Source organism: Grammomys surdaster, unplaced genomic scaffold (genome assembly GCF_004785775.1).
Source record: "Grammomys surdaster isolate TR1022 unplaced genomic scaffold, NIH_TR_1.0 554, whole genome shotgun sequence".
In the NCBI taxonomy this organism is placed as follows: Eukaryota; Metazoa; Chordata; class Mammalia; order Rodentia; family Muridae; genus Grammomys; species Grammomys surdaster.
The window spans coordinates 34,926-61,069 of NW_021604973.1; the positions used below are offsets into that span (position 1 = coordinate 34,926).

General features: G+C 44.1%; 1 protein-coding gene across 1 annotated transcript in view; it reads right to left on the reverse strand.

The window, feature by feature from the left end:
- The window catches only part of LOC114633205 (low affinity immunoglobulin gamma Fc region receptor IV-like), a 10,087-nt gene extending 936 nt beyond the window's left edge, over positions 1–9,151 (reverse strand). Inside the window, exons 1-4 of the mRNA XM_028781822.1 lie at positions 9,048–9,151; positions 8,546–8,566; positions 7,955–8,209; positions 2,356–2,610 (exon numbers count right to left, since the gene is read on the reverse strand). Coding sequence (XP_028637655.1) covers positions 2,356–2,610; positions 7,955–8,209; positions 8,546–8,566; positions 9,048–9,087 — 571 coding nt within the window. The 5' untranslated portion in view covers positions 9,088–9,151. The remainder of the gene's footprint in view (positions 1–2,355; positions 2,611–7,954; positions 8,210–8,545; positions 8,567–9,047) is intronic.
- Between the last annotated feature and the right edge of the window lie 16,993 nt (positions 9,152–26,144).

Genomic DNA, 26,144 nt, shown 5'->3' on the forward strand with positions numbered 1-26,144 from the left:
CTCTCTCTCTCTCTCTCTCTCTCTCTCTCTCTCTCTCTCTCTCTCTCAAAACAGGGTTTCATTATGTAGCCTCGGCTGATCTGGAACTTACTATGTAAACCAGACTGTCTTTAAACTCAGAAATCCACCACCTCATGTGGTGTGTGGGTGTGTGGGTGTGCTTTTGTGCTCACACACATATGTGTATATATGTGTGCATCTGTGTGTCTATGTATGGGTATAAGTGAGTGTGTATGTGTGTTTGTGCATGCTTGCATATGGAGATCAGAGGACATTGGGTGTCATCCTCAGAAAAGCCATTCTCTTCCTCTAGACAATGTTTTGGTTAGATTTTACTGTCAATATAACACAACCTAGGGTCACCAGGGAAGAGGGAACCTCAGTTGAGTCATTGCCTAAGTCAGTGGGTCTATGAGAAACTGGGAAAAGTGGGTCTATGCTTGTTGTGGAAAGGCCAGCCCACTGCGGGCAACACTATTCCTAAGTAGCTAAGCTACATAAGAGAGCTAGCTGAGCATCAGCCAGACAGCACGACAGTGAACAATGTCCTTCCATAGTTTCTGCTTCAGTTCCTGTTTGAGTTTCTGTGCTGACTTTTCTCAGTGATGATATGACCTAGAAATATAAGCCAAAACTTAGGGGAACTTTGCTCCCCTAAGTTGTTTTTGGTCATGGCATTAATTACAACAGAAAGCAAACTAATGCAGACATGGTCTTTCATTGGCCTGGAGTTCACCACTTAGGTTAAATGGGAGTGCTCCAGGACCCCTTGTACCTTCCCAGTACTGAGATTACTAATGTGCCACGAAGCCTGGCATGTTACGTGGTTCTGAGGCTCTGGCTCAAGTCCTCAGGCTTGTGAGGAAAGCAAAGATCTACTGAGCTAATTTCCCAGCGCTAGCCACATGTGTTTGTTTGTTTGAGACAGGGTCTTACTATGTGTCCCTGGCTGGTCTGAAACTCATTTATATAGATCTGTCAGGCCTTCAGCTCACAGAGATCCTCCTGTCTCTGCCTCAGAGTGCTGGGATTAAAGGCATGTGTTACCAAGCCTAGCCCAGTTTTAATTTTTACCTTAAAAGTATGTATGTATGTTTGTATGTGTGTGTGTGTGTGTGTGTGTATGTATGTACCTATCTGTCTATTTATTTTGTCTATGCCTGGGCGTATGCATGTATGCATGTACTTCCCTGGAAGGTGAGAAGAGGCATCCGATTCCATGGAACTGGAGTTACACATGGTCGTGAGTCACCACATAGGTGCTTGGAATTGAACTCAGGTCCTCTGCAAGAGCAGCTAGTGCTCTTAATAGCTGAGTCATCTCTCCAGCCCCCTAACTTTTAATTTTGATATAGTATTAAACTATCAATAAATGTACCCAAATGCCATAAAGAACTCCCGTATGTCTTTTACTTAGATTCTCTAATTGCTTGCATTTGACTTGTTTGCTTCATCAACTGGTCTTTTCTCCTAAGTTTCTGTGGTGGCTTGAATGAGAATGGCCCCTAAGGTTCATATATTTGAATGAGCTTAGTTGTTCTTCCCTAGTTGGTGGAACTGTTTTGGAAGGGTTCGTGGGTGTGGTCTTGTTGGAGGAGGTACATCACTCGAATGGGCTTCAAAAGCCCAAACTAGGCCCAGTCTCTCATTCTCTCTGTCTGCTACATGAAACATAGCTTGTGGAGAAGAGATACATTCTCAGCTACAGCTCTAGTGCTAAGCCTGCCTGCTGCCATGCTCCCCCACCATGATGGTCATGGACTCACTCTCTGAAACTACAGGTAAACCTCCAATTAAATGCTTTCTTTTATAAGTTGCTTTAGTTCAGGTGTCTTTTCATAGCAATATAAAGGTAACGAAGACAGCCTCTGAGGGTCCACATCTGTGCCAGATTAAGATTTTAAAGAATTGAAAAAGAGCCAGGTGGTGGTGGTGCACGCCTTTAATCCCGGCACTTGGGAGGCAGAGGCAGGCGGATTTCTGAGTTCGAGGCCAGCCTGGTCTACAGAGTGAGTTCCAGGACAGCCAGGGCTACACAGAAAAACCCTGTCTTGAAAAAACAAAAAACAAAAAACAAAACAAAAAAAAAAAAGAAAAAAGAAAAGAAAAGAAAAAGACCAGCAAAGGCTCTTGCTGCCAATCCTAACCACCTTAGTTAGTGCAATCCCCAGGACTCATCATACGCTGGAAAGAGAGGACTGACTTCTAAAAGTCTTCTGACCTCCAAGAGCTCACTGTGGCACATGCACATGGACGCATAAACACATGCACACAATAAATAAATGTAATGATGATGATGATGATAACAATAACATAAAACCCCAGCATGTTGTAAAGGGTCTGAAGAACTCTCACCTCCTATGCTTATGTGAATGGATGCTGAAGATATGTTCTTCTGACCAATGAGCCCTCTGCAGAAGTAGGAGCCACTGTCGTTGTATGTAGCTTTTGGAATGCAGTATTCAGAATTCTTATGGAAATACTTCTTGCCTTTGCCGTTGTGTAAATAGGTGACCTTATTTACAGGTTTGTTTTTCCAGCTATGGCATCTCAGCTGAATGGAGTCCCCCTCCTGGAACAGCCACTTAGTGGTCTGAAGCAATAGCCAGCCTAGAAGACAGAGAGGTCTTAGTTGGGAGGGTGAATTCTGAATGTGGATCTCTTCTGCAGGGCAAGGTTATCACTCCATCCTAGATGCAATGGAAATCCAGACTGAGATTTTCCTGCACAGCAACTCAGATCACACCATGACCTTTGGTCTAAAGAAGAAGAGGAACGCATACACACTTACACACACACACACACATACACACACACACACACACACAGAGAGAAAGTGAGAGAGACACAGAGACAGAGACAGAGAGAAAAACAGAGACAGACATACATAGAGAGACAGAGAGAAACAAGAGACAGAGACACACACATACAAAGAGAGAGAGAGAGAGAGAGAGAGAGAGAGAGAGAGAGAGAATGAAGATCTATGAATGAGAGAGGTAAAAAGCAAAGTTGAGAATATCTGCAGAATCCCTATGTGCTGGGCTTACATTTGTCAGGTAAGAAGGACTCAGAGTATTTCCAAACCAATTACATTTAAAAATGGGTTTCTAAGTCAGGCAGTGTAGTGCATGCCTTTAATCCCATTACTTGGGAGGCAAAAGCAGCCAGTTCTGTGGGTTTGAGGTCAGCATGGTCTACAGAGTGAATTCCAGGACAGTTAGAGCTACACAGAGAAACCCTGTCTTTGAAAAAATAAACCAAAACCAAAACCAAAAAAGGCTTTCTACATTTAAAAATCAAGTAGATTTCCAGAGACACAGGAATATTGAGAGTCCCTGCAGTGGTCAGGCTAAGGAGACCAAGCATTCATAGGAGTGGTTGCAACAAAGGTGTAGGAGGCCTCAGTATGAAAGTCAGAAGGAAGGAAGTGGAGGAATTGGGAAGTGGGGGGAGAGAAGGGCGGGTGAATACCAGCTGTCAAGTCATCTCTAGTTCTGAAAGGCCGCAGGGCCTCAGTTAGACCATGACTAAGCAAGGCTTTCAAGAGAGAAATGGTGGCCAGGATACCATTCTCACAATGATCTCAGGTCAGCAGACTTAACACAGGGGGACTGTGAAGTCAAGGTGGGACGGAGCCTGGGGAAATACATGTCAGATAAACATTGACAGCAGGTGACAGTATTAATGGGATCATGTTAAGTGCACAGAAAAAAGGGAAGGTGTGTGTGTGTGTGTGTGTGTGTGTGTGTGTAGATTAAAGGGAGTTTTCCCTGGGGGACTGAAAGTGAAAGTTATTAAAATGTTCTTTTCTTATTAATTTTTGAACTATAACTCAAGTAACATTCATAGTAAGAACAGAAAAATAATATACTGTTTGTGGGTTTTAAATTTTAGCTGGGTGGTGGTGGCTCATACCTTTAATCCCAGCAAGAGGCAGGCAGGTCTCTGAATCTACAGAGCAAGTTCAAGGACAGCCAGAACTAGACAGAGAAACCCTGTCTCAAAAAATAAACAAAACACAGTAAGTTTAGCAGGCGGTGGTGGCGCACGCCTTTAATCCCAGCACTTGGGAGGCAGAGACAGGTGGATTTCTGAGTTTGAGGCCAGCCTGGTCTACTAAGTGAGTTCCAGGACAGCCAGGGCTACACAGAGAAACCCTGTCTCAAAACAACAACAACAACAACAGCAAAACCCCCCAAAAACAACAAAAAAAATAAAATTTTAGTGCCCAGAGCTGAACAAAATTGGTGGACCATTTTGGTGGAGATTCTTTACCAGGAAGAGTTGCCAAACTGAGGGCGATTTCTGTTATTTAATGAATTAGATTATTTATAAGCCAAGACAGTATACAAGAAGCTGAGGCCAGGAAATCAGGAGTTTAAGGTTAGCTTGGACTACAGAGTGAGTTCCAGGCAACTCTCAGCTACATTCTTTCTATCTTACTAAAAAAGATAGAAAGAAATGCCCCAACATACACTCTAAATAAACAAGCTATATTGGTTATCAAAAATACCACATGTCCATTTGGCCACTTGCTTTTTCAGCTAAGGAGTATATTGTGATTAACATAAGATTGTAATTGATATGGATATAGCACAGTTTTGGGACTGGTATTCTTTTATTAAAATAGTACAATTTATTTGTTTCTTAAGCCATGGTCTCATAATGTCAAGGTTGTCTTGAACTTGCTTCGTACAGCCAAGGATGGTCTTATGCCCCTTGAACATCCTTCTCTGCCTCCCAAGAGCTGAGACACAGGTGTGCTCCACAGCAAGGGCTTGGAGAATATTCTTTGTTTTGTCTGTCTTGCTGCAAACATAACTAATATACAGACATATATTCATTCAACAAACACATGACAGACATTATACACTGGGGATATTCAGATTTCTACTGTGTATGATCTCTAACCTTACAGAACCTATAGTCTAGAACACAGAAATATACTCTGAAGATTATGTTGCAGTGTTTTAAGTTCTACAATGAGCTAAGAGAGAGGGACTATGGAGCCAATGAGATTAGAATATTAAAAAAAATTTTATCCAAAGAAAATACAGAGCATAAGCAAAGGTGAATCCGGCCCTAGAGGAAACTGGGACTTTCTTGACTAATCTAATGCTCATGGCCTCAGCCCTTGTTAACTCGACATCCAACATCCAATTCTAGAGCAAAGTCAAGCCAAACTAATAACCCTCAGAACTGAGTTTGTTTTCTTTTTAACTTTTTTTATTTTGTTTTGTTTTGTTTTGAGACAGGGTCTCACTATGTAGCTCTGGCTGTTCTGGAATTTACTGTGTAGACCAGGCTAGCCTCAAACTCACAGAGATCCGTCTGTCACTGCCTCATCAGTGCTAGGTTTAAAGGCACAAGCCACCATGCCTGTCTCTTGATTTCTTTTCTTTTTTCTTTTCTTCCTTTTCTTCCTTTTCTTCCTTCCTTCCTTCCTTCCTTCCTTCCTTCCTTTCTTTCTTTCTTTCTTTCTTTCTTTCTTTCTTTCTTTCTTTCTTTCTTTCTTTCATTTTTTTAAGAAACATACATATGTTGGGCTGGAGAGATAGCTCAGTGGTTAAGAGGTCCTGAGTTCAATTCCCAGCAACCACATGGTGGCTCACAACCATCTGTAAGGGAATAGCATGTTCTCTTCTGGTGTGTTTGAAGACAGCTACAGTGCACTCACATACATAGAATAAATAAAAATCTTAAAAAGAAGAGTGTACACGTGGGTGTGCATGTACTCTCGTGCCACGTCATGTTTGTAGAGATGAAAGGACAACTTACAGGTGTGTGTTCCTTCCTTCTGAGTTCGGGGGACTGAGCCCAGGTTTATCAAGGCATAGAAGTAAGCAACGCTATCCACAGAGCCCCTCTCCAGCCCTAAGACTTGATTTTTCTATTGCTTTCTTTTAGTAATCCCTCACTTTGTTCACTCTTAGATGGCTATTGTTCATCCACCAGGATAACTGAGACTGTAGCTCTGCACAGTGAGATCTTTGTCGTCAAGGGAGAGAATTAGAGGCAAAGGAGACACAAGAACCACTCGATAACCCCAGTTCACTGGGACCCCGATGTCATCCCTGTCCCACCCACTCACACTGTACAAATGGGGGTCAGTTGTGTAAATAGAGTCAGGCTGACAGTATGTGATGTGATTCCAAGGATGCTAGGAAAGATCTATGCCTGAAAAAGTAGTTCTCTTACCTGCTGTCATACTAGGATGCTGATAATTGACACACACATGTCCATCCTATGATAAACGTGATTCTCAACCTGTGTGTGGGTCGAGTGCCTATTTGGGAAGATATCGGATATCCTGCATATCAGCTCCATGTATGAATCATTACAGCTCATGACATTAGCAAAGTCACAGTTATGAAGTAGCAATGACCTAGTTTTATGGTTGAGGGTCACCACAACATGAGAAACTGTGTTAAAGGGTTGCTCCATCAAGAAGGTTGAGAATCTTTGATATGAAGGGTGACTGTGTCCGTCCCTCTCCACATGTCAAGGACTCAAACCTGTGGAAAATGGCACGGCCGTCTTGGGAGTGAGGCTTAGAGGGATGGCCCAAGAGTGGATGTATGTATGTTGATAGTATGTGCGAAAACGTCCACTGTATCTCCACACCTGGATGTTTATGGCCTGAAGACTGTCCCCTACAGAGACTGCTCCTATGGAGATTAGTTAAAGCTGCTTTGGTAATCTCTATATAACAATATACATACATGCATGCATACATACATACATACATGTCTCCATGTTTATATACAGACATACATATCTCCATGTTTATATACATACATACATACATACAAACATACATACATATCTCCATGAGTTGTATGTAATGACCCCAATTACTTGTTCGGCTGCATACAGTAGTTCCACTCTCTGTTCAACTGTATCTAGTAAACATGCTTAGCTTCCTGGGGCCTGTGGCTTTGCCAATGAACTGGACTCTCTGATCCAAGATTTTCTGTGTGTCCATGTGTATTTATCTTTTCCGCCGCCCCTCATGCTAGCTGTGACTCCACTGGAAGGGGTCAAGTGCATGTTAATGTAAGTTCCAGCAAGGCATCGACGGGAAGACCGTCCAGACAGTGAGTGATGCGTTGATAGGTTATTAAAGATCTGAAACTCGCTGGACTGTCTTGGATCTGCCAGCTCCCAAATAAGGACGCAGAGATTTATTAATACTTATGAAAGCCTAAGCAATATAGCTTGGCTGGTTCTCAGCTAGCTCATACAAATTAACCCCGACTACCCCGGCCTACGTCCTGTCACGTGACCAGCTACTTCTCACTCAGTCCCTTCTACCCCAGTGTCAGGCTGGCGAATCTCCTGTGCCCTGAATCTTCCCACGGATCCCATCTTTTCCCGGAAGTCCTTCCTTTCCTCTCCTGCTTAGCTATCATACGTCGGCTCTTTATTAAGCCAATCAAAGGTGAGGGAGGTGTAAGTTTGCAAAATACTGAGGCAGGTGCCAAGCCATAACAATAACGGTATCAAAATCCGGGCAGTACTCAGCTCTCAGCGGGTACAGAAGTCAACATTTGAATAATACAAAGACAACTGCACACAGAGCGCAAGAAGATTACCCCAGCAGAGGAGGACCGCTGTTTAGCCTTTTAGATGAGCTCGAGTGTAATATCTGAGGGATAATATGAGAGGGAAACTGAGATGCTAAGAACATTGTATAATGAGTGAATGCTACGGAGTATGTAGCTGGCCTCACAGTGTGCATCTATGTTGTATGTGCTCTGTAAAAATGCCAGTTCCTGGAATCATTAAATGCCAGCATCTCTGTGCACTGCAGGAGTTCCGACGCTCTGCGTACTTGCAGTTAGAACTACAATTCTACCCACATCCGATGGACCGCATATCACCCTACAACTATTAACCCAAACCATACTGGCTTTTCCCAAGTAATTCAGGCCCCTCTTTCCCTTCAACTCACCTATATGGACGTCCAGTTGCACAGGGTCACTGAGCGTGGAGAGGGCTGTCTTGCACCTGTATGTCCCACTGTTGTTAACCCTGGCACTCTTGATGAAATAGTTAGCATCCTGATGTGAGATGAGGCTTTGGTTATGGAACCACTTGGTAGAATTGTCCTCGGGGGAGAAGGTGCCCTGGCACCTAAGGGTAACATTGTCTTCCTCAAGCACCCTGACCCATTCAGGGTCTAGGATCACCACAGCCTTTTGGAGACCTGATGAGGAGTCAAGGGAATTTAGAGTGAGGACACAGAAGTGGGCCCTACCCTGGCACTCTCAGGGTAATACAGGCAGAGCGAACAAACCCACAGCGCTCTCAGTCCATCTATGACTCGTTCTTAGGGTATCTAGGCAGGGAAGTACTTGGCCCCAATTTTGACCTTTTCTGTAGCTGGAAAAAACTTGGCCAGAGGTAGAGCCGATCCCCACTGTGTTAGGGTATTGTTCCTAGTCCCCAGAACCCCTCCTCACACCAGACACCATGCAATAGTCCTTTCCCAACTTCCTGTGGCCTTCGTGTCCATCAAGCTAAGACTCAGAGGCAAACTCACCAGCTCGGACGCCAGAGAAAGCTGCAAGAAAAAGAAAGACAAGAATCAGACGCTAAGCAGAAATTCCCACCTTTCCTCCTGCTGGTTCCTTCTCTAAGGCCTGGACCTGTGCTGCGTGGAAACTCAGTTTTTGGCATTGTTTCCTTTCTCCTTGATCTCTATTAAAGCTGTCAGGTTAAAAGTAACGATTGCATTTCCCGAAATCAAGCCACAGAAACCACCTTAACCTAAACCCAGCCTGGAAAGAGATGCTAGTATGTCGGAAGGCATAAACCTTAGGACCACCTACTTCTTGCTCTTCAATTTACAGTTAAGGAAATGGAGACCCAGACCAGCTAACTCACAGTCCCCTCCTAATGAGGCACAAATCAGAGCCAGGATGTTGCTTATCTCTAACAGTCTGTCTTAGGAGTTAAATCCAGGCCCGTAGTGGGGTTCTATGCCTGACCTGAACACAGGTCATCATAAGGTTTTATCTGCATCTAGACTGAGGCCTACTTACCTGTAAGTACCAGAGCTGTTGGCAGTATTAGCTGCCACATGCTGCTGCAGCAGACAGAAAATGTCACCACAGAGATCCGGAACCCTCAAGGACCCTATTTGACTAGAAGAGAGGAAGTGAATAGCTTTTTCCCCAACCCCCCAGTCTATCTCACCAGTTTCCTTTTCCAGAAATACCATCTGATTCCTGACTGTGGACTCTGATGGGTGAGCCTTGTGGCGGGGCAGGAACAGGGGAGAGAGCCCCAGGATTGCATATCAAGGGGAGTAGAACCACTTGTTTTATGTAGATCAGAGCTGAGCACCCAGGGGCCACACAGAAAGTCCGTCAGAGGATACTCTTGGTAGACTCAAGGCTCCCAGGGTCAAGAATGGGGCAACATTAACCTGTTAATGGCTTTCACCACAAGGGTCATGTCCTAGGGGTCCCTTGGTTCTATCTCAGAATGTATCACTGTCCTGCCTGGCCCAGAGCCATCTGCATGCAGGCAAGTGTCTGACCTCATATATTAAACACTAATTTAAACTTTTCAATCTACTAATATCTCTTTTCAATACTATCTCAATCTACATTTTCTTTCATTTTTTAAAAATCGGGGATATATAGGAAGTTACCAACTTCTTAGTGTACATTTGATAGCTAAATTCCCCCTTTTTTGTTCGTTTGGTTGTTCGTTAAGAGAAACCCACACAGGAGGAGAAGGATGCTCTGGGAAGAGAAGAGACCATGGGAGGCAGAGAGAATCACAGAGAAGCGAGAGTGTTAGGCGAAGACAAGAATTCCTTAAACGTTCTTTCCCTCCTCTGTATGATTCCATTAATTACGGAGAGGACCCAGCCACCATGCCAAGTATATTCACTTCTTCTGTGGAAAAAAAAAAAAAAAGCCTAGTTGAAGGTTGAGCTGTGGGAACTTGGCACCTGGTTTCTGCAAGAAACAGCAGCTCCGGGTGCTAAGCCCCAAATACCGCTACTGCTCTCACGGTTCAGCGGGGAACCGAAGGAAGTAGAGGAACCCCTATTTGATGTCACCATCGTTTTGACAACATCCTTAGTGGATTTCCTTTCTCTGCTGAGCCTCAAAGCTGGTCAGAGGTTCCATTTCACAGCCACTCGGCTCCAAGCGTCAGACCTGTGACAACGCAGGATATCGTGGTGGCAGGATATCGTGGTGGCACGATCGTGTAGCAGGCAGGGGAAGCCTCTCACTCCAAGGCAGCCGATAAACAGAAAGCTGGGATAGGAGCTCTATCTTCACCCCTGTGTGGCTGCCGCTGTGCTCCCCACAGTAGATCTGGGTAGCCCTATCTCCAGTGATTCTCTGGGCCTGGACTGGTCTATGGGTCAGATGGCCAGAGTGCAGGGCTCCTCAACAGAAAACACGGAGGGTAGTGTAACAGGAAGTGGTAAGATGGATTAACACATTGTTCGCACCTCTTCCCCAACGTATTTACACAGCGTTTTACCTCAACCTCCCCTTAACAAAGCTAAGTGCTTAGCAGTCATATCAGCTCAGCTCCTAGACAAAGGATATCAGATGACTGGTAGGCCGGCCTCACCAGTGTGTTCCCAGGAATCTGGTCAGTACTCGTTTCACTCGGGGAGGGAGAACTATAAGGTAGGAAAAGCGATGCTTAGCAAGGGTTGAGTGGAGAAGGGGCTGCCGACGGGCCCTGCTAACCGCTGCTTTGGGCTAATGCTCTCTACCCCAGAATCCCAGGAAAGCCATCCCTCAGGCTTTGCTTTTGCTTTGTCTGTAGAGCTAGTTGACTGTTGCCCATTGCCATCCAATCCTCCTGGTGTTCTTGCAGCAAATCCTCCCTAACAGGCCTCTGGTTTAGATGTCTGATGAAGGTGGTCATTGGGCAGGAACTAATGTGGCTCAAAAGAGTCACATTGTGTCAAATACAGCTGAGAATCCGGAACCTTAAAGCTCTTTGCTACAGTGCTTTGATGCTTATCTAGAAAACCTAAAACAGAAAAAAAGGCGCCAATAGGTCCATGGACAGTTTTTAAGGTCAAGGCTGCGTGTTCCCAGGCACTTTCTGTTTTTCTATTTCCTGGAGGCTTTCTGCTGTTTAACTTGCAGCTTAAGGCGTCACTTCAGTTTTGCTTCTTCCAAGTTTCACTTTTGCTTCTGACTCATCTTTTCTCCATGCCCTCTAGGGAGGAAAATGTTGTTGGAAGCAGGGGCATAGACTAGATTGGAAAGTGATGAGAGAGCGCATAGGCAAAAGAGAGAGGGGCCCAAGATGGGTGATGTCTTAGTTATTTTTGATTGCTGTGAAAAGACACCATGACTTAGGCAACTTATAGAAGGAAGAGATGGCTGGGGCTTGGAATTTCAGTGGGTAAGCCTATGCATGGTAGCAGGCAGGCAGACACTGGAGCAGTAGCAGGGAGTTTACATACTTACCTGCAGGCAGGAGGTGGAGAGAAACACAGTGAAAGGCATGAGCTTTTGAAACCAAAAGCCCACCTCCAGTGGCACACCCTTCTCTAACAAAGCCACACTTCCTAACCCTTCCTGGACAATTTCATCCACTGGGGACCAAGTATCCAAATATATGAACTTTTAAGGACCATTCTCATTTAAATCACCACAGGCAAGAAGCATCCAGAGGAGTTTTGTGAGTGCTCACTGAGTGGTCCTTAAATAGAATATTATCCAGATTGTTGCAAGGATGCATTTTACAGTGTTGAGTAAGATTAAAATTTTCACAGAGGAGCAGATGGACTTGGGATGTTTTACACAGAACCCGTGAACACATAATTACCTTCACCTTTCGTTTTCTCTCTTTCCTCTTCTAGCTCATTCTTTCCCCCTTCTTCCTTTTCTCCCCATTCCTTCTCTTCCTTCAGTAATGGAATGTACAGCACAGATTATTGAGATTACACAAGTCAATCAGTTGTCATTCCACAACATTTACAGATTCCTAGAGAAAGACTGCCAGGTAAGAATCTGAAGTGCTCTAGGGACTATGAGAGTGCGTTTGAAATACTACCTATGCACAGATAAGGCAATGGCCGGTCCATTTAGGCAAAGAGTCTACACAGAAGAACATGTGCTAGTTGGACCACAGATGAAGAAGAAGAAGCACAGACACTTTGTTCATGAGACATCTGGTCTCAAGTGAGCCTGGGATTAAATCTCAACTCCACCGCTTATTTAACCCTTATAGACCTGAGTTTCCTCATCTATAAAAGTGGGGCTAACAATAATAACACAAACTCCAAGGAGCTGAGGCGTTTAAATGAAACACTTCAGACAGAGTTGCTGGTTTGGTATGTGGAGCCATACCTGTTGATTAGCAGAAGAGGTAGAAGATGGGAACTTGAGGCTTTCCTTCATTCAGTTGTTGTATTAATCATTTTTTCTCTTTTCTATGACAAGGATTCATTTTGACTTATGGTTTCATAGGACATGGCCCACCATGGTAGAGAAGGCACATGTGCAGGCAGCACCATGGTGGTGGGAGTGTGCAGCTGGGACTCTTTACCTACCCATGGCTTGTCAGAGAAGAGAACAGAGATTAGAGGGCCTGGAAGCAGGGAGATGCTACAAACCTCAAGGGCTGCCCCGGTGAGCCACTTCTTCAGCTAGATTTAGCCTCCCAATGGCTTCACAGTCTCCAAAAGGAGTGCCACTAGTCAAGGGCTGCGGGTGACATTTCACATTTAAACTGTGAGAGTTGTGACACAGCTGACCTCTGAAGCTCTGTTAGGCCCTTGTGCCTTGACATTGTGACTTATCACAGAATGAACTGTAAGGCCTTGGAAGGCATGGGAGTCTACTCATCCTGTTTAGTGACTTTATTCCCAATATTTGCCCGAGGGCCTGGCACCTAGTAGGGACCCAGCTAACATTGGTCAGGTGATCACGAAGGTTTCTGTATGGGAAACAGTGCTGTGCACTCTCCTCTACCCTGAGAACTCGCAGGGACTAATAAAAGTGCCTCAGTTGTGGAGTGGCATTAAGCTGTGAGTATATAGTCTTTTTTTTTTTTTTTTTTTAGGTTTTTCGAGACAGGGTTTCTCTGTATAGTCCTGGCTGTCCTGGAACTCACTGTGTAGAGCAGGCTGGCCTCGAACTCAGAAATCCACCTGCCTCTGCCTCCGAAGTGCTGGGATTAAAGTCATGCGCCACCACCGACTGGCAGATTTTTGTGTGTGTGTGTGTGTGCCACATGCATGTAGGTGCCCTCAGAGGTGTGTGTGTGTGTGTGTGTGTGTGTGTGTTAGATCCCCTGGATCTGACATTACAGGAGGTTGCGAGCTGCCTGGTGAGAGTTCTAGGAACTGAACTTGGGTCCTTTGCCAGGGCAGTAAGTGCTTTCAACACTATGTTGTCTTTGCTGCCTCACTGGAAGCGAAATATCTTAATATACATGTAAACAGTGAATTAACCTGGAGGCTGTATTTCTTTACCTTATGTTAGTCCCTAATAATCGCACAGAGTAACCAAGATTTATTTAAAACAGCACCTCAATAGCTGAGCAGTTAAATGGTCTACCTTTACTTTCTATGCTAATCTGGCTGTCTCCCAGCCCTGACCCAATGATATTTGCATATTATTATCAATCTGGCTCTTTGGGCTTCAGGTGTGTCCCATGATCTTTCTCTGGACTCCTTCTTCATGGCTCCAAATCCTTCATCCACCTCTGTGATCTGACTTATTTTTATTTAAAAAATAAATAAATAAATAAATAAATAAATAAATAAATAAATAAAAGACACGGAGAGCTGAGTGTGGTGGTGCTCGCTGGTAATTCTGCCCGTGGGAGGTGGAAGCAGGAGGATCAGGAGTTGAAGGCCAGCAAAACTGCGTAAGACCCTGCCTCAAAAAGAAGAAAAAGAAAAAAGAAGGCTGACAGTCAGACTTGGTAAAACTTCACCCACTTCTTGCATAAGCCTGATAACCTTTGTTGGGTTCCTAGACCCCATCGTAAAGTAGAGGGAGAGGACTGGCTCCGCAGGGTTGTTCTCTGATCTCTACATGCATACCTGGCACACTCAGTTCTCAATCAATAAATGCATAACTGATTAGAAAAAATGTATTATCTATTTTCATTTTGTGTGTAGGAGTGTTTTCTTGGCAGGTTTACCTGTGCGCGTCCTGTGTGTCATGCCAGTAGAGTTGGGATCCCTTGGAACTGGAGCTAAAGATGGTTGCGAGCTGCCACGTGGGTGGTGGGAACTGAACCCAGGCTTTCTGCAAGCACAGCCAGTGCTCTGAACCAATCAGCCTTCTCTCCAGTTCCCTAACTAAATACATTTTAAAAATAAAAATATATCATCATACTTTAAGAAACATAAAAACTGTCTTCTGACCTGAAAAGTGAGCTACAGAGCAGACAGATTAAAAACAACCAGAGTCCTCTCATCTCAACTGTCCAGTTGAAACTCAGGCCTCCTCTGTTGTATATTCTAAAGGTCCCCTGTTTTGCCAAGCATGGTGACACATTCCTTTAGTCCTAGCACTTGAGAGGCAGAGGCAGGTAGATCTATGTGAGTTTGAGACTAGCTTGGTCTTCTGCATAGTGAGTTCCAGGACAGCCAGGGCTGCAAAGAGAGACCCTTTCTCAACAAGCAAGGAAGCAAGGAAGCAAGGAAGCAAGGAAGCAAGCAAACAAACAAACAAACAAGGTCTTCTGTTTTAAACGTGAAAATGCATTTGTGCACCTAAGAGAGGTGCTAAGAGTGTAGAACTGACAAGACTTAAGTGCATGGCTGTCCATAGATGTGGTAGAGAAGGAGAACCCGAGTGAGGCTCAATCCTTCCTTCTTTCTGATTAGGAGGGTGGTAGCATTTTTTTCATGGACATGAGACATACAAGAGGAGTAGGAAGCTGGAAGAAGGGTGTGTGTGTGTGTGGGGGGGGGTTTAATGTTCTCAGCTCTTGTTGCTGAGTAAGAGGCCATTGTGGAGATTTCAGGTGACGTGCCCAAGAAATCAGTTAGACAGAAAGCCCTGACCCTTAGAAGGCTGATTAGGATGGAGGCATGGTTGAGCTGCACATGTGGTTGATGTTTTAAACTTTAGGTAAGAGATTAAGTTCTTTCTCAAGAAAACATGCAAATACACACTCCTCCCCTCTCATTTAAGAAGCTCCTTGCCGGCCCTTCCAGAAATCCTAGGGAGGTAACACACAGCTTGCTTGCTGAGTGTATGGCTTACATAGCAGAAAGAAGGGCTTACAATAGAGTATGGACAAGGTCCCTATAGCTTACCCTACATCCAACTCTCAAGAATATCTAGGGAGAAGCGGGGACAGAGAGGGGAAAGGAGGTGGGGTAAGAAGGAGGGGGGGCAAAGAGAGAAACTTAGCACAAATATTCACACGCTGTGAAAAGGAACAACGACTAACAAAAGAGTTTGGGCGGAAGAGGCTCAGAAAGAGAAGGCAGGAAGCCCGTGACGGAGGGCGTGGCCATCAGAACTGGAAAGAGCACACGGTGTTCCGTCAGTGTTGCAACCAGGAAAATGGCAATAGCCCGTTTCAGAGGTCAGAACTAGTTTCGATTGAAAATTAAGAGGGGGAACATTTTTTAGTAGATTCCCACTTCCTTTACTTCCAGGAAGGAATAGTGAATATTTTTTCCTGGCTGCCCAGGTTTCTTCTTCTCTCTTCCTGTGAACATTTTATTTTCTTTGAGGGGACGCTCTACTGTGTAGTCCTAAGAAGTGGCTATGGTTTTCTACCACAGAAACTAAAGGGGTCAGGTCCTCCTTTGCTCCTTTGGGGCAATGTTATGGGCTAAATTGTAGCTACCCCAAATCCACATGTCACAGTTGATGTGTTGAGCCTTTTTTTTCTTCTTCCAAGAACAGGGCTTAAAATGTCCTGTCACTAAACTAAACAAAATCATTAAGATGGGTTCTAACATAATGACCAGCATAAGAAGAGATTCAGGGGGCTGGAGAGATAGCTCTGTGGTTAACAGCACTGGCTGCTCTTGCAGAGGACCTGAGTTCGAGTCCCAGCACTGACTTGGTGTCTCACAGCTTCTTTGACTGTCTTGAGTGGCAGTGGAAATGGGTTTTAAGGCTTGTAGCAAACTGTTCAGTAGAATAGGAGATAGTGGAGGTATGTAGGACTTCGGTGACACCATCCAAGCTAGGGAGCTGTGAAGGGACTAGGAGAAAGGTAACAATCTTGGTTGTCTTTGGGATAGGCCAGGTATAGAATTCCAAAAGTTTATTACTTGAAGACTTAAAAAATTAAGAATGTGTGTGGGGGAAGAGGGGAGAGGATTGTATGTACGCTGTCCCTATGGAGGCCAGAAGATTGCACTGGACCCCCAAAGCTGCTTGTGAGACTCCCAGTGTGTGTGCTGGGAACTGAACTGTGTTCCTCTGGAAGGCCAACAAGTTGCATTAGCCACTGAGCCATTTCTCCAACCCCTGCAGATGTATTCTTTTTTTTTTTTTTTTTTTTTTTTTTTTTTGGTTTTTCGAGACAGGGTTTCTCTGTATAGCCCTGGCTGTCCTGGAACTCACTCTGTAGACCAGGCTGGCCTCGAACTCAGAAATCCGCCTGCCTCTGCCTCCCAAGTGCTGGGATTAAAGGCGTGCGCCACCAACGCCCGGCCTGCAGATGTATTCTTATGCAACAAAACACTCTTGAGACTTAAAGTCTTAATGCAGTGACTCCACAGCTGTGAGAGACAAAGACCCTTACTTTGTAGCCCTGGGACGCCGGCAGTGAGAGCAGACATTAGGGGAACCAGAATGTAATGCTTACATGGCGTCCAGGCCTAAGTGCTCCCTCTTTTATTTATATCTGTCTTTTTTAAAATTTATTTATTTTATTTATGAGTACACTGTAGCTGTCTTCAGACACACCAGAAGAGGGCATTCAATCTCATTACGGATGGTTGTGAGCCACCATGTGGTTGCTGGGATTTGAACTCAGGACCTCTGGAAGAGCAGTCAGTGCTCTTAACCGCTGAGCCATCTCTCCAGCCCCCCTGTCTTTTTTTCTCAACCAAAACCTTATATAGGTTCATGTCTACATTTTAAATGCTGTTAAAGCTTATCCAGTGCATGACCTCATAGGAAAGCCTGACTTTGGGCAACTGTCTACTCCATACTTCTGGTTTGAGGAGGATGGGGAAGAGCCTAGCATTGTTTGAGTGAGGGGTGCGGGGGTTGGTGCTTGGTCAGAGTCTAGTGTTTTCCCTTCACCTGTAGCTGGACCTAAGCTATCTTGAGGCACTTTTGAAGTCAGCAACTTCTGGGTTTTTTACAGTTGAGCTCAGGGATTCTGTTGGTCAGTCATTCAAACTGACTCTGTTCCTCAGGGTCTGGGGCGGCCTTTCAGAAGCCTCATGTGATATCTCCACGTGGTGGCTGGACTTCTTACATGGTAGCTCAGAGTAAAAGTAAAGAATAAGTAAAAGTTTCAGAAAAATAAATCTAACGTTCTAGTACATTCACATGGCCCTTATGACGTAGGGTTGAAGGGCATCTTTACTTTCCACTGTATGATAGTCATCAGAACAACTGGAAAGCCAAGCTAGAGCTGAGGAGATGGCTCAGGGCTTAAGAGCATGCTGTTTTCCCAGAGGACGCAGGCTTAATTCCCAACACCCACCAACAAACCTACAACCATCTAAAACTCCAGTGCCAGTGAGATCCAATGCCCTCTTCTGGCTTCCAAGGGCACTCACTGCATGTGTGTGCTGTACAAGAAATACATTCAGGCAAACATTCATATACACATCAAATAAAACAAAAACAATTAAAACCTCAAAAAACAAAACAGAACGAAACAAATGCCAGGTGCAGGTGGTGGTGTACACTTTTAATCTCAGCACTTGGGAGGTAAAAACAGGTGGATCTCTGAGATCGAGGCTAGACTGGTCTACAGAGTGAGTTCCTGAACAGCTCTGGCTGCAGAGAGTAAGCCTGACTGAAAACAACAACAACAACGAGAGCGAGAGCGAGAGAGAGAGCGAGAGAGAGAGCGAGAGAGAGAGAGAGAGAGAGAGAGAGAGAGAATAAAGATCCTGCCTCTTGATGGAAAGTGTATAAAATAGTTTGTAATTTTGTTTCTTTCTCCTCCTCCTCTTCCTCTTCTTCCTCCTCTTCCTCCTCCTCCTTCTCTTCCTCCTCCTCCTCCTGCTCCTCCTCCTCCTCCTCCTCCTCCTCCTCTTTTTCTTCTTCTTTGAGACAGGGTCTCACTGTGTAGCCCTGACCTGGGAGTCCCAGAGATATACACATGACACCTGTAGCTATTTAGGATTTTGATGGTTAATATGAAATCCTTCAGGATAGGAAAAGGCCCGTAGTCATGTGTGAGAGACTGGATTATAAAAGGAAGAAAAGAACTCTCATTCTATTCCAAGAAAAGTTATAAGAAGAAGACATTAGCTGACTCTATCTAGAAAAATGAAAGTTGTCTGTGCGCTCCCTTCCCCCTCCAGACGTTAGCCTGAGATTGGAACTGCAAGGAAACACTCAGCTCAGTTACAGAGCAATGCTAACACATTAAACAGGGATTTTTTGAGTTTGAATCTATAATAACTTCAGAGTTCTTCCCAACTGAACACTTCTGTAACTCAGTCAATTCAACAGAGGTTGATTAATTTCCTATCTTTCTTCCTTCTAGTACAATCCTGATTTTATCCCTCTGGAGTGGTGGCTCCTCACTGACCTAGGACCCTCAGAGAATGTCACATTGCCAGGGCTTTTATTAGTCCCGTAGAAGAAAGAAGAGCATCGTCCTAATCAGATCAGCTGTGTAGAAGGGAATGCCACGTTTGGAAACGTCTCTTTCTTCTACCAGACATGAAGAAGAGTCAATTTTGTTTCAAATTCTGCTGACAGCTATTGTTAAGACTTTGACTTTGGGTATCACAGCACACATCTGAATCCTAACACTTTGTTTGCTGACAGCTATTGTTAAGACTTTGGCTTTGGGTATGACAGCACACACCTGAATCCTAACACTTTGTTTGCTGACAGCTATTGTTAAGACTTTGACTTTGGGTATGACAACACACTTGTAATCCTAACACTTTGGTGGATCATGAGCTCAAGGCCAGCAGAGACTACACAGTGAGAGGATGCTCCCCAAATCTAAGGGGTGGAGATGTAGTTTAGCTATAGAGTATTTGCTTCCACTTAGCCTGGGACTTTGAGGACAAGAACAAGCTCAAAAAAAAAAAAAAGTCAATCAATGATAGACAAATGGAAGAAAAAAAATGTGATTTTGGTGACACCATGAGCTTCTGAGTCATCTGACTCAGTTGTCTTTAAAGTACATCTGATTGCTTAATCAGGTCTAAGTCTGGTCTGTCATCTGCAGCCAAAGGAATCCATGGAATATACAGGCATTTTTGAGTATGTACTCAAAGGATAAGAAACTGTTTTTTTATAAACAGAATCTTGCTCTATAGCCCAGTGTCCTGGTCCAGCAGGGCATTAAACAGGAGTTCAGGGAGGTCACTTGAAAGAGAGTGGGGGTGAAAAACAGGCAAAGGCGCAAAGAATGGCAATCTGTCTATAGTCTGATCAAATCACAATTTTTACTTTTTAACACAGGGGTTATATACACAAAAAAGGCAGGATGTGGGGAAGGGGATGACACAGGAGCATTGGTGTTCAGGGGGAGTACAGATATCTTCCAGAACAGAGTATCAGCTGGATGAAGGTTCAGAGGACATGTCACTATGACTCTGTGATTCACTTGTCCTTATCTAAGTTGGTACTATCTACCAAGGTTACCTATCTACAAGGTCTATGACTATTCAGCCTGGCAATTTTCCACCAAAGCTGCTTGTTTACAATAGCTTCTAGGCATCTGTTTCAGTGTTTTTCCACAGGGACCCAAGACTTTGTGTTAGCAGGCATGTATGTCAGGCCTATTGCTGATTTTAGGCCTATGACTGATTTTAGGCCTTCAGTGTATAAGCAGGGCTGCCCCTGACAGCCCAGTTGACCTTGAGCTCAAGGGGTCCTCCAATTTTGGTCTGTTGAGTGCTGAAGGCTCACACATGAGCCATGATCCCTTGGCAAAATTCTCTGGAAGGAATTACTGATGACTAGGGAAGGAAGGGGCAGTCAGTGAAGAAGAGAGAGAATACTGACCTGGAGGACAGGAACTTTAGACCTGGCTAGTTAACCCAGGTGAGAAATTGAGTCCAACCAGACAGATCTCAGTACTTACATCTGTGAAATGGGAGATCACACCATGTTTGCTAAGATGCCCCTCTGGTTGTATATTCTCTGTAAATTGCCCAAGATGACCCTGAATTCACTGTGGTCTTTTTGCCTGAGCCTCCCAAGTACAGGGCACTACAAGGTATAGTCCACTTCATCCAACAAATATCAACTAGAGGAAAGATGACTCTTCCACCAGCTCACAAAGAAATTAGCAATTGATGTTTACAGAAAGACAAAAAGAAATGTAATTGCCTTGTTTTGTCAAGTTGTGGATTTATAACGGGGTTATAAATCTAGTAAGCACCAGTATCACTTAATAAAAAAATTGAGGAAAAGAAATAGGAGACCGGAAGTACAGAAGGAAGATGAGGATAGAGGCATGAAGGTTACAGAAGGAAGAAGAGGGCAGTTAGACACATGAAGGCATCATTTATTTTTATATTAAATGTCTATGGGTGTTTTGCATCCATGAATGAGTGTGTACCAGGTGTATATAGTACCCGCATCCAGAAAGGGGGCATCACATCCCCAGAACTAGAGTTAAAAAAAAGTTGTTAGCAGCCATGTAGATACTGGGAATCGAACCCTGATCTTCTTTAGAAAAGCAACCAGAGCCAGGCAGTGGTGGTGGCACATGCCTTTAATCCCAGCACTTGGGAGGCAGAGGCAGATGGATTTCTGAGTTTGAGGCCAGCCTGGTCTACAGAGTGAGTTCCAGGACAGCCAGGGCTATACAGAGAAACCCTGTCTCAAAAAACAAACAAACAAACAAAAACCAAAAAAACCAAAACAAAACAAAAAACCAAACAACAAAAAAAAAAAAAAGAAAGAAAGAAAAGAAAAGCAACCAGTGAGTTGCTACTGAGCCATCCTCTTTCTAGCCCCAGAGATGTGGGGCAAAAGTTAGATGAGAATCCCTGGAGTGGAGAATTAAAAAGACAGATGTTGTAGGACATGATGGTGCATGCCTTTAATCCCAGCACTTAGGAGACAGCAGTAGGGGGAACCTGTGTGAGGTTGAAGCCAGCCTGGTTCCTATCATGAATTCCTGCTCAGCTAGGGTGACATAGCAAGAAGACTGTGTCTTGAAGGGAGGTTGGGAGGGGAAGACAGATGCTGGAGAAGTGAAAGAATGCATTCACAGTCATTAGCATCGACTCTTAGAAACAGAAGAAAATGCATGTAGGGTCAGGCGTACACAGAGATGTCCAGACATAGCTGCACCTCGAGACATGAAAGCAGTCATGGGAACCAGCTGAGAACAAATCCCACAACTAGGAAGAGACAGGCAGAAGTAAAAGGAGAAGATGGTAAGAAATTTAATGCACACCTTACGCCATAGCTTGTTTACTTTGCCTGTGAGTTTTCAAATAATACAGCCTGTCGTCATCTGAGAACTTCCCAAACCATGGCACTCTCTCTTAGACTGACTTACAACCAACCTATCCCACATTGCAGCATAGTTAGACTCTGCTCAAATTAGTCATCTTAAAACATTTAAAATGTATATTTATTCGTATCTTTTTAATTGTATGTGTGCTTGTGAGTACATGCATGGATGAATGAATGTGTGTGTGTCTGAACACATGAGTGCAGGTGTCCTCAGCAGCCAGAGGTGTCAAATACCCTGGAGATGGAAATACAGACAGTTGTGAGCGACCAGATGTGGGTCTTGGGACTCAGACTTGGGTTCTCTACGAGAGTAGTACATGCGCTTAAGCACTGAGCAATCTCTCCAGATCCTACAAAATATTATGTTAGTTTTAGGGGGTAGAAAAGATGGCTCAGTCATTAAGAGTACTGGCTGATATTCCATAGGACCTGGGTTTGATTCCCAGGTCCATATGATGGTTCATAACCATCGGTTAACTCCAGTACCAGGGGATCTGCTGCCCTCTTCTGACCTCCACAGGCAGTGCATGCACATGGCACACATATATACATGCAGACAAAACACCCATACATATAAAATTAAAATGAAGTTTAAAATCTTGTTTTAAATAATGTTTTAACTGATGCATTTTAAAAAGTTGTATGTGTCAGTACACAGGCATTCCACTAGCCTGCCCTCGGAGACCTAATTACTTATGACATGACCTGCTGCCAGCAGGTACCACAGGTCTGTGGTATGTATCAATAAATGCACCTGCCCACCACTCAGCACAGCAGCTCTCTCTCTCTCTCTCTCTCTCTCTCTCTCTCTCTAACTCTCTCCTTCCTTCTCTCTCTTTCCCTCCCCTCAGAGTCTATCTGTTTTCTGTGGGTACCCTTCTTCTGTCTGTACCCCCTCTCAATGCCCTCACAGCTCTACTCCCATCTGTCTGTCTGTCTGTCTGTCTGTCCACTTGCCTGCCGCTATCTCTTCCCAGGTCCTCACTCCTCTCCTTTTCCCCTACAAACCTCTTTACACCAGGTCTGTTGCATGGAGTAGTTTCCCAGGGGCATACCTCAGCATGGTCAAAGGGACTCACTCCCCTTGACACATTGTATTTCATACCAGTATGTACTTAGGGTGCCATGTGACATTTCCATGCTGGTCTATAACTATATAGTTTTTAAATCAAGTGAAACATACTAGTCTCCTCGAGACGTTGCCATTTCTTTGCAACAGCAGAATTTTAAAGTTTTAGAACAGAAGCCTCCTGTTGTCATGTTTTCTTATGAGAGGACTTTTGACCTAGAAGGAAGGAAATCCAAGTTTTGGTTTTAGTCTCATGGGCATCCTTCCCTAAGTCTGTTTCCTCATTCACAAACCTAGGTAATGAGGTTAGACATATCTAGCTTTTTCCATCTACTCTACAGTTCTGGATTTGGCTTCCACTTGATGTAGGTTAGAAAGACAGAAAAAATTAAAGGGATGTATAATGGGAAAGGTCCCCTTACCTGAAGTCTGATCGAAGCCTTGGAATTCTAGTACAGTGGACATTTGCTCATAGGGCATTAACATAAACATGAAATCCTTTTACATAGAGACGCTTTATTCCAAAACATCAGTGAACGAGGACTAATGACTGTATGTGTCTGCTCTTGGGTCCTGGGACCTCATTCCTTTCCCTAGACATTTCCTGAGAATCTCAACCGAGACTGTGAGCCTTGTTTACAGTAAAAATGCCTTACTATCATGTATTCAAGGGAGCTAGACTTTTCCCTTATCATACGAAATCCTGTTGTTACGATCTAGGTAAAATATTAAGGCCAAATGGAAAGTTAAGGCCTTAGGCGAAATGTTTAGGTATAAGCAACTGTTACTATGCTAGCCTGTCGTTCGTGCTGTTACTAATAAAAGGAAACTTCCTCATATCTTGTTTCTGCTGCTACTAGGAAACTTTCTCATGCCCAGGTTGATTATACATTCTGTTGTGTTCTGTGCCCTTGAAAACAAATCACAATAGAAGTCAGCAGAGCCACTTTGTACAGTTACCCACAATAAGCTTAGACTCAAACCCAGCAGCACTTCCTGCACCTATGTACAAGCTTTTATGGTATTTGCTTTTGTAAGCTGCCCCTGGGATGGATCCCAACATAAGAGAGATACCTACACCAATACAAGAAACTATTTAAAATAAGACTTCCATTTTGTTAGGAGTCGAGAAAAGTTTTAAGTTCTCAAGACCTCCCTGGGAACTGACATCCTACTTGGCAGAAAGAGACATGTTCGTGGCTAACTGACATCCTGGCTGTCAAGTTAAGACAGGAATGTTAGACAAGGCAAGTCCCCTGTCACAGTTGAATACCCCAACCAATGGGAGCAGGGTAAGTGTACAACAAAGATATGTTCCTAAAGAAATATCCCTAAATCCTGATTGGTGGAATAACTTGGCACAGATATTTGTAGATTTTAAGCTTAAAAATCCTGTAGAATCTTAACTCAGTGTCACAGTCCAGCTCCTGACCCTGAATCCTGACCCTGAGCCATCAGTTCTGGGGTAGTGTATGCTCAATAAACTATCCCTGTCTGACTGAGATCAGTACATGTGTGTTTTGTCAGACGAGTCCTGGACCCCAACACTGTCAGCCCCTGCCCCCACTACCATTCCCCAAAAGATTTTGTTTATATTCCTTAGCAGACCTTTTAGATGGAAACTTCAAAGTCCACTAAAATGGTGCTGAATATTGTGAGAACAAGGATGGACTCTCAGACAACCCCACACTCATGCTCTTAGGTGTACCTTGTTGCTTCTGTGTTTCCTCCCTTCCTCTGAACTCTCGTGTTAAAGTCTATGTTAAAATTTCTTTATTAGACTCTGTCTCTGTTTTGTACTGACTAGTCCTGAAATTATTGTCTAGGCCAAAGTCTTGAGTCCCCGACTGATCTGAGACAAGGTTTCTAAAAGATTAAGCAAGTTCTTCTGGGTGCTGTGGATGAGATGTCTCTACCCCAGGACACTGTAGAAAGTGGTATTGTTCTCTTTCCCGAAAATCCAAATGAAGGTTGGACATGCAAAGCCCCTAACATGTAAAAAATCAGTTATAAAAATGAAACTCTTGCTTTTACTATAACACAAAATATCCAGAGACCCTGATAGGAAAATGAAGACTTAGTTCTTGAAAAGGAAGTGCAAACTAGGAGGTGGCAGCGGCTCTGGAAAGCAGAGACAGGCAGTTCTCTGTGAGTTTGAGGCCAGCCTGGTCTACAGAGGGAATTCTATCATAGCCAGAGCTAATCCTGTCTTGAAGAAAAAAAGAAAGGAACTACTGCTTTGTTTATTTTAATTTTTAATTAGTGCGCCCTGAGGCAGATAGAAAGACAGAGAAACTTTAGGGAAGATGAGAAGAGGAAGGAGCCTCTGACGGCTTACCAGCAGAGAAGCAAGAATTTCAGCACAGCTAAAATTCCCCGCTTCCAGCCACAAGACTATGATTCTCTAGGCATCGCACCAGAAACCTCACTTATAGGAAAGGACATGTCCAAAGACTTGTATAATTCTAATAGCTTCTGGTTTTGTCTTTTCGGGCTATAACTACCTCCACAATGACCCTAGACTCTCACTTAGCAAGCTAGGGTGTGGGTGGGCCGAATTTCAGTTACCTCTTGAGACATAACCTGTGAGCCACCAAACTGGTATATAGGATTGATCCTAAAATACTTAATTGTGACTCTCCTTTGAGGAACGGAGACTCATACTAGGACATGTCTTAGGTGTGTTTTATTTTCTTTCCTTAAGTATCCTCCTTTCTCCTAGATTAATCCTTTATAAAAATATTTTGAGCCAGACACATTTTTGATCCCAGCACTAGGGAGGCAGAAGCAGGTGGGTCTCTGAGTTTGAGGCCAGCCAGGTCTACATAGAGAGTTCCAGGCTAGCCAAGGCTACATAGAGGAGACCCACCCTCAGAACAAAACAAAACAAAACACCAGAGAAATTGAGATGACTCCGCTAGTAGGCACTTGTGGCCAGGCCTGTAGATGCAGATTTGACCACTGGGGGCCCCATGTAGCAAAAGGAGAGAATCAATTCCAGCAAGATGTCCTCCAATCTCCACGAGTGCATGCACACACACTAATAAAGTAATACAATAAAGCCAGACATGGTGGCACACACCTTCGATCCCAGCACTCCGGAGGCGGAGGTGGTGGATCTCTGTTCTACATAGTGAGTTCCAGGACAGCCAGGACTACTTAGATATTCTATGTAGACTACAAATACTACTACATATTGTTTTTAAAAAAGCCAATCAATCAATAAATGCATTTTTAATAAAATCTCCAACTCTTGATACTAGCTAGGTCTGAAATTCTTTTCTGTGATGAAGCCAAGGACCCTAGTATGGTCAAGTTGAGGTCACTTAAAGAGGAGGACTCTGCTCAGGCTGCTGAGGGAGACAGCACAGTCTCCCCACTGCAGACGGACTGCAGAATCTTCAGCACTGATTTTCCTTCCTCAGGGAACTTCAGCTCACAGTGAGTGGATGTGACTGACACTCCTT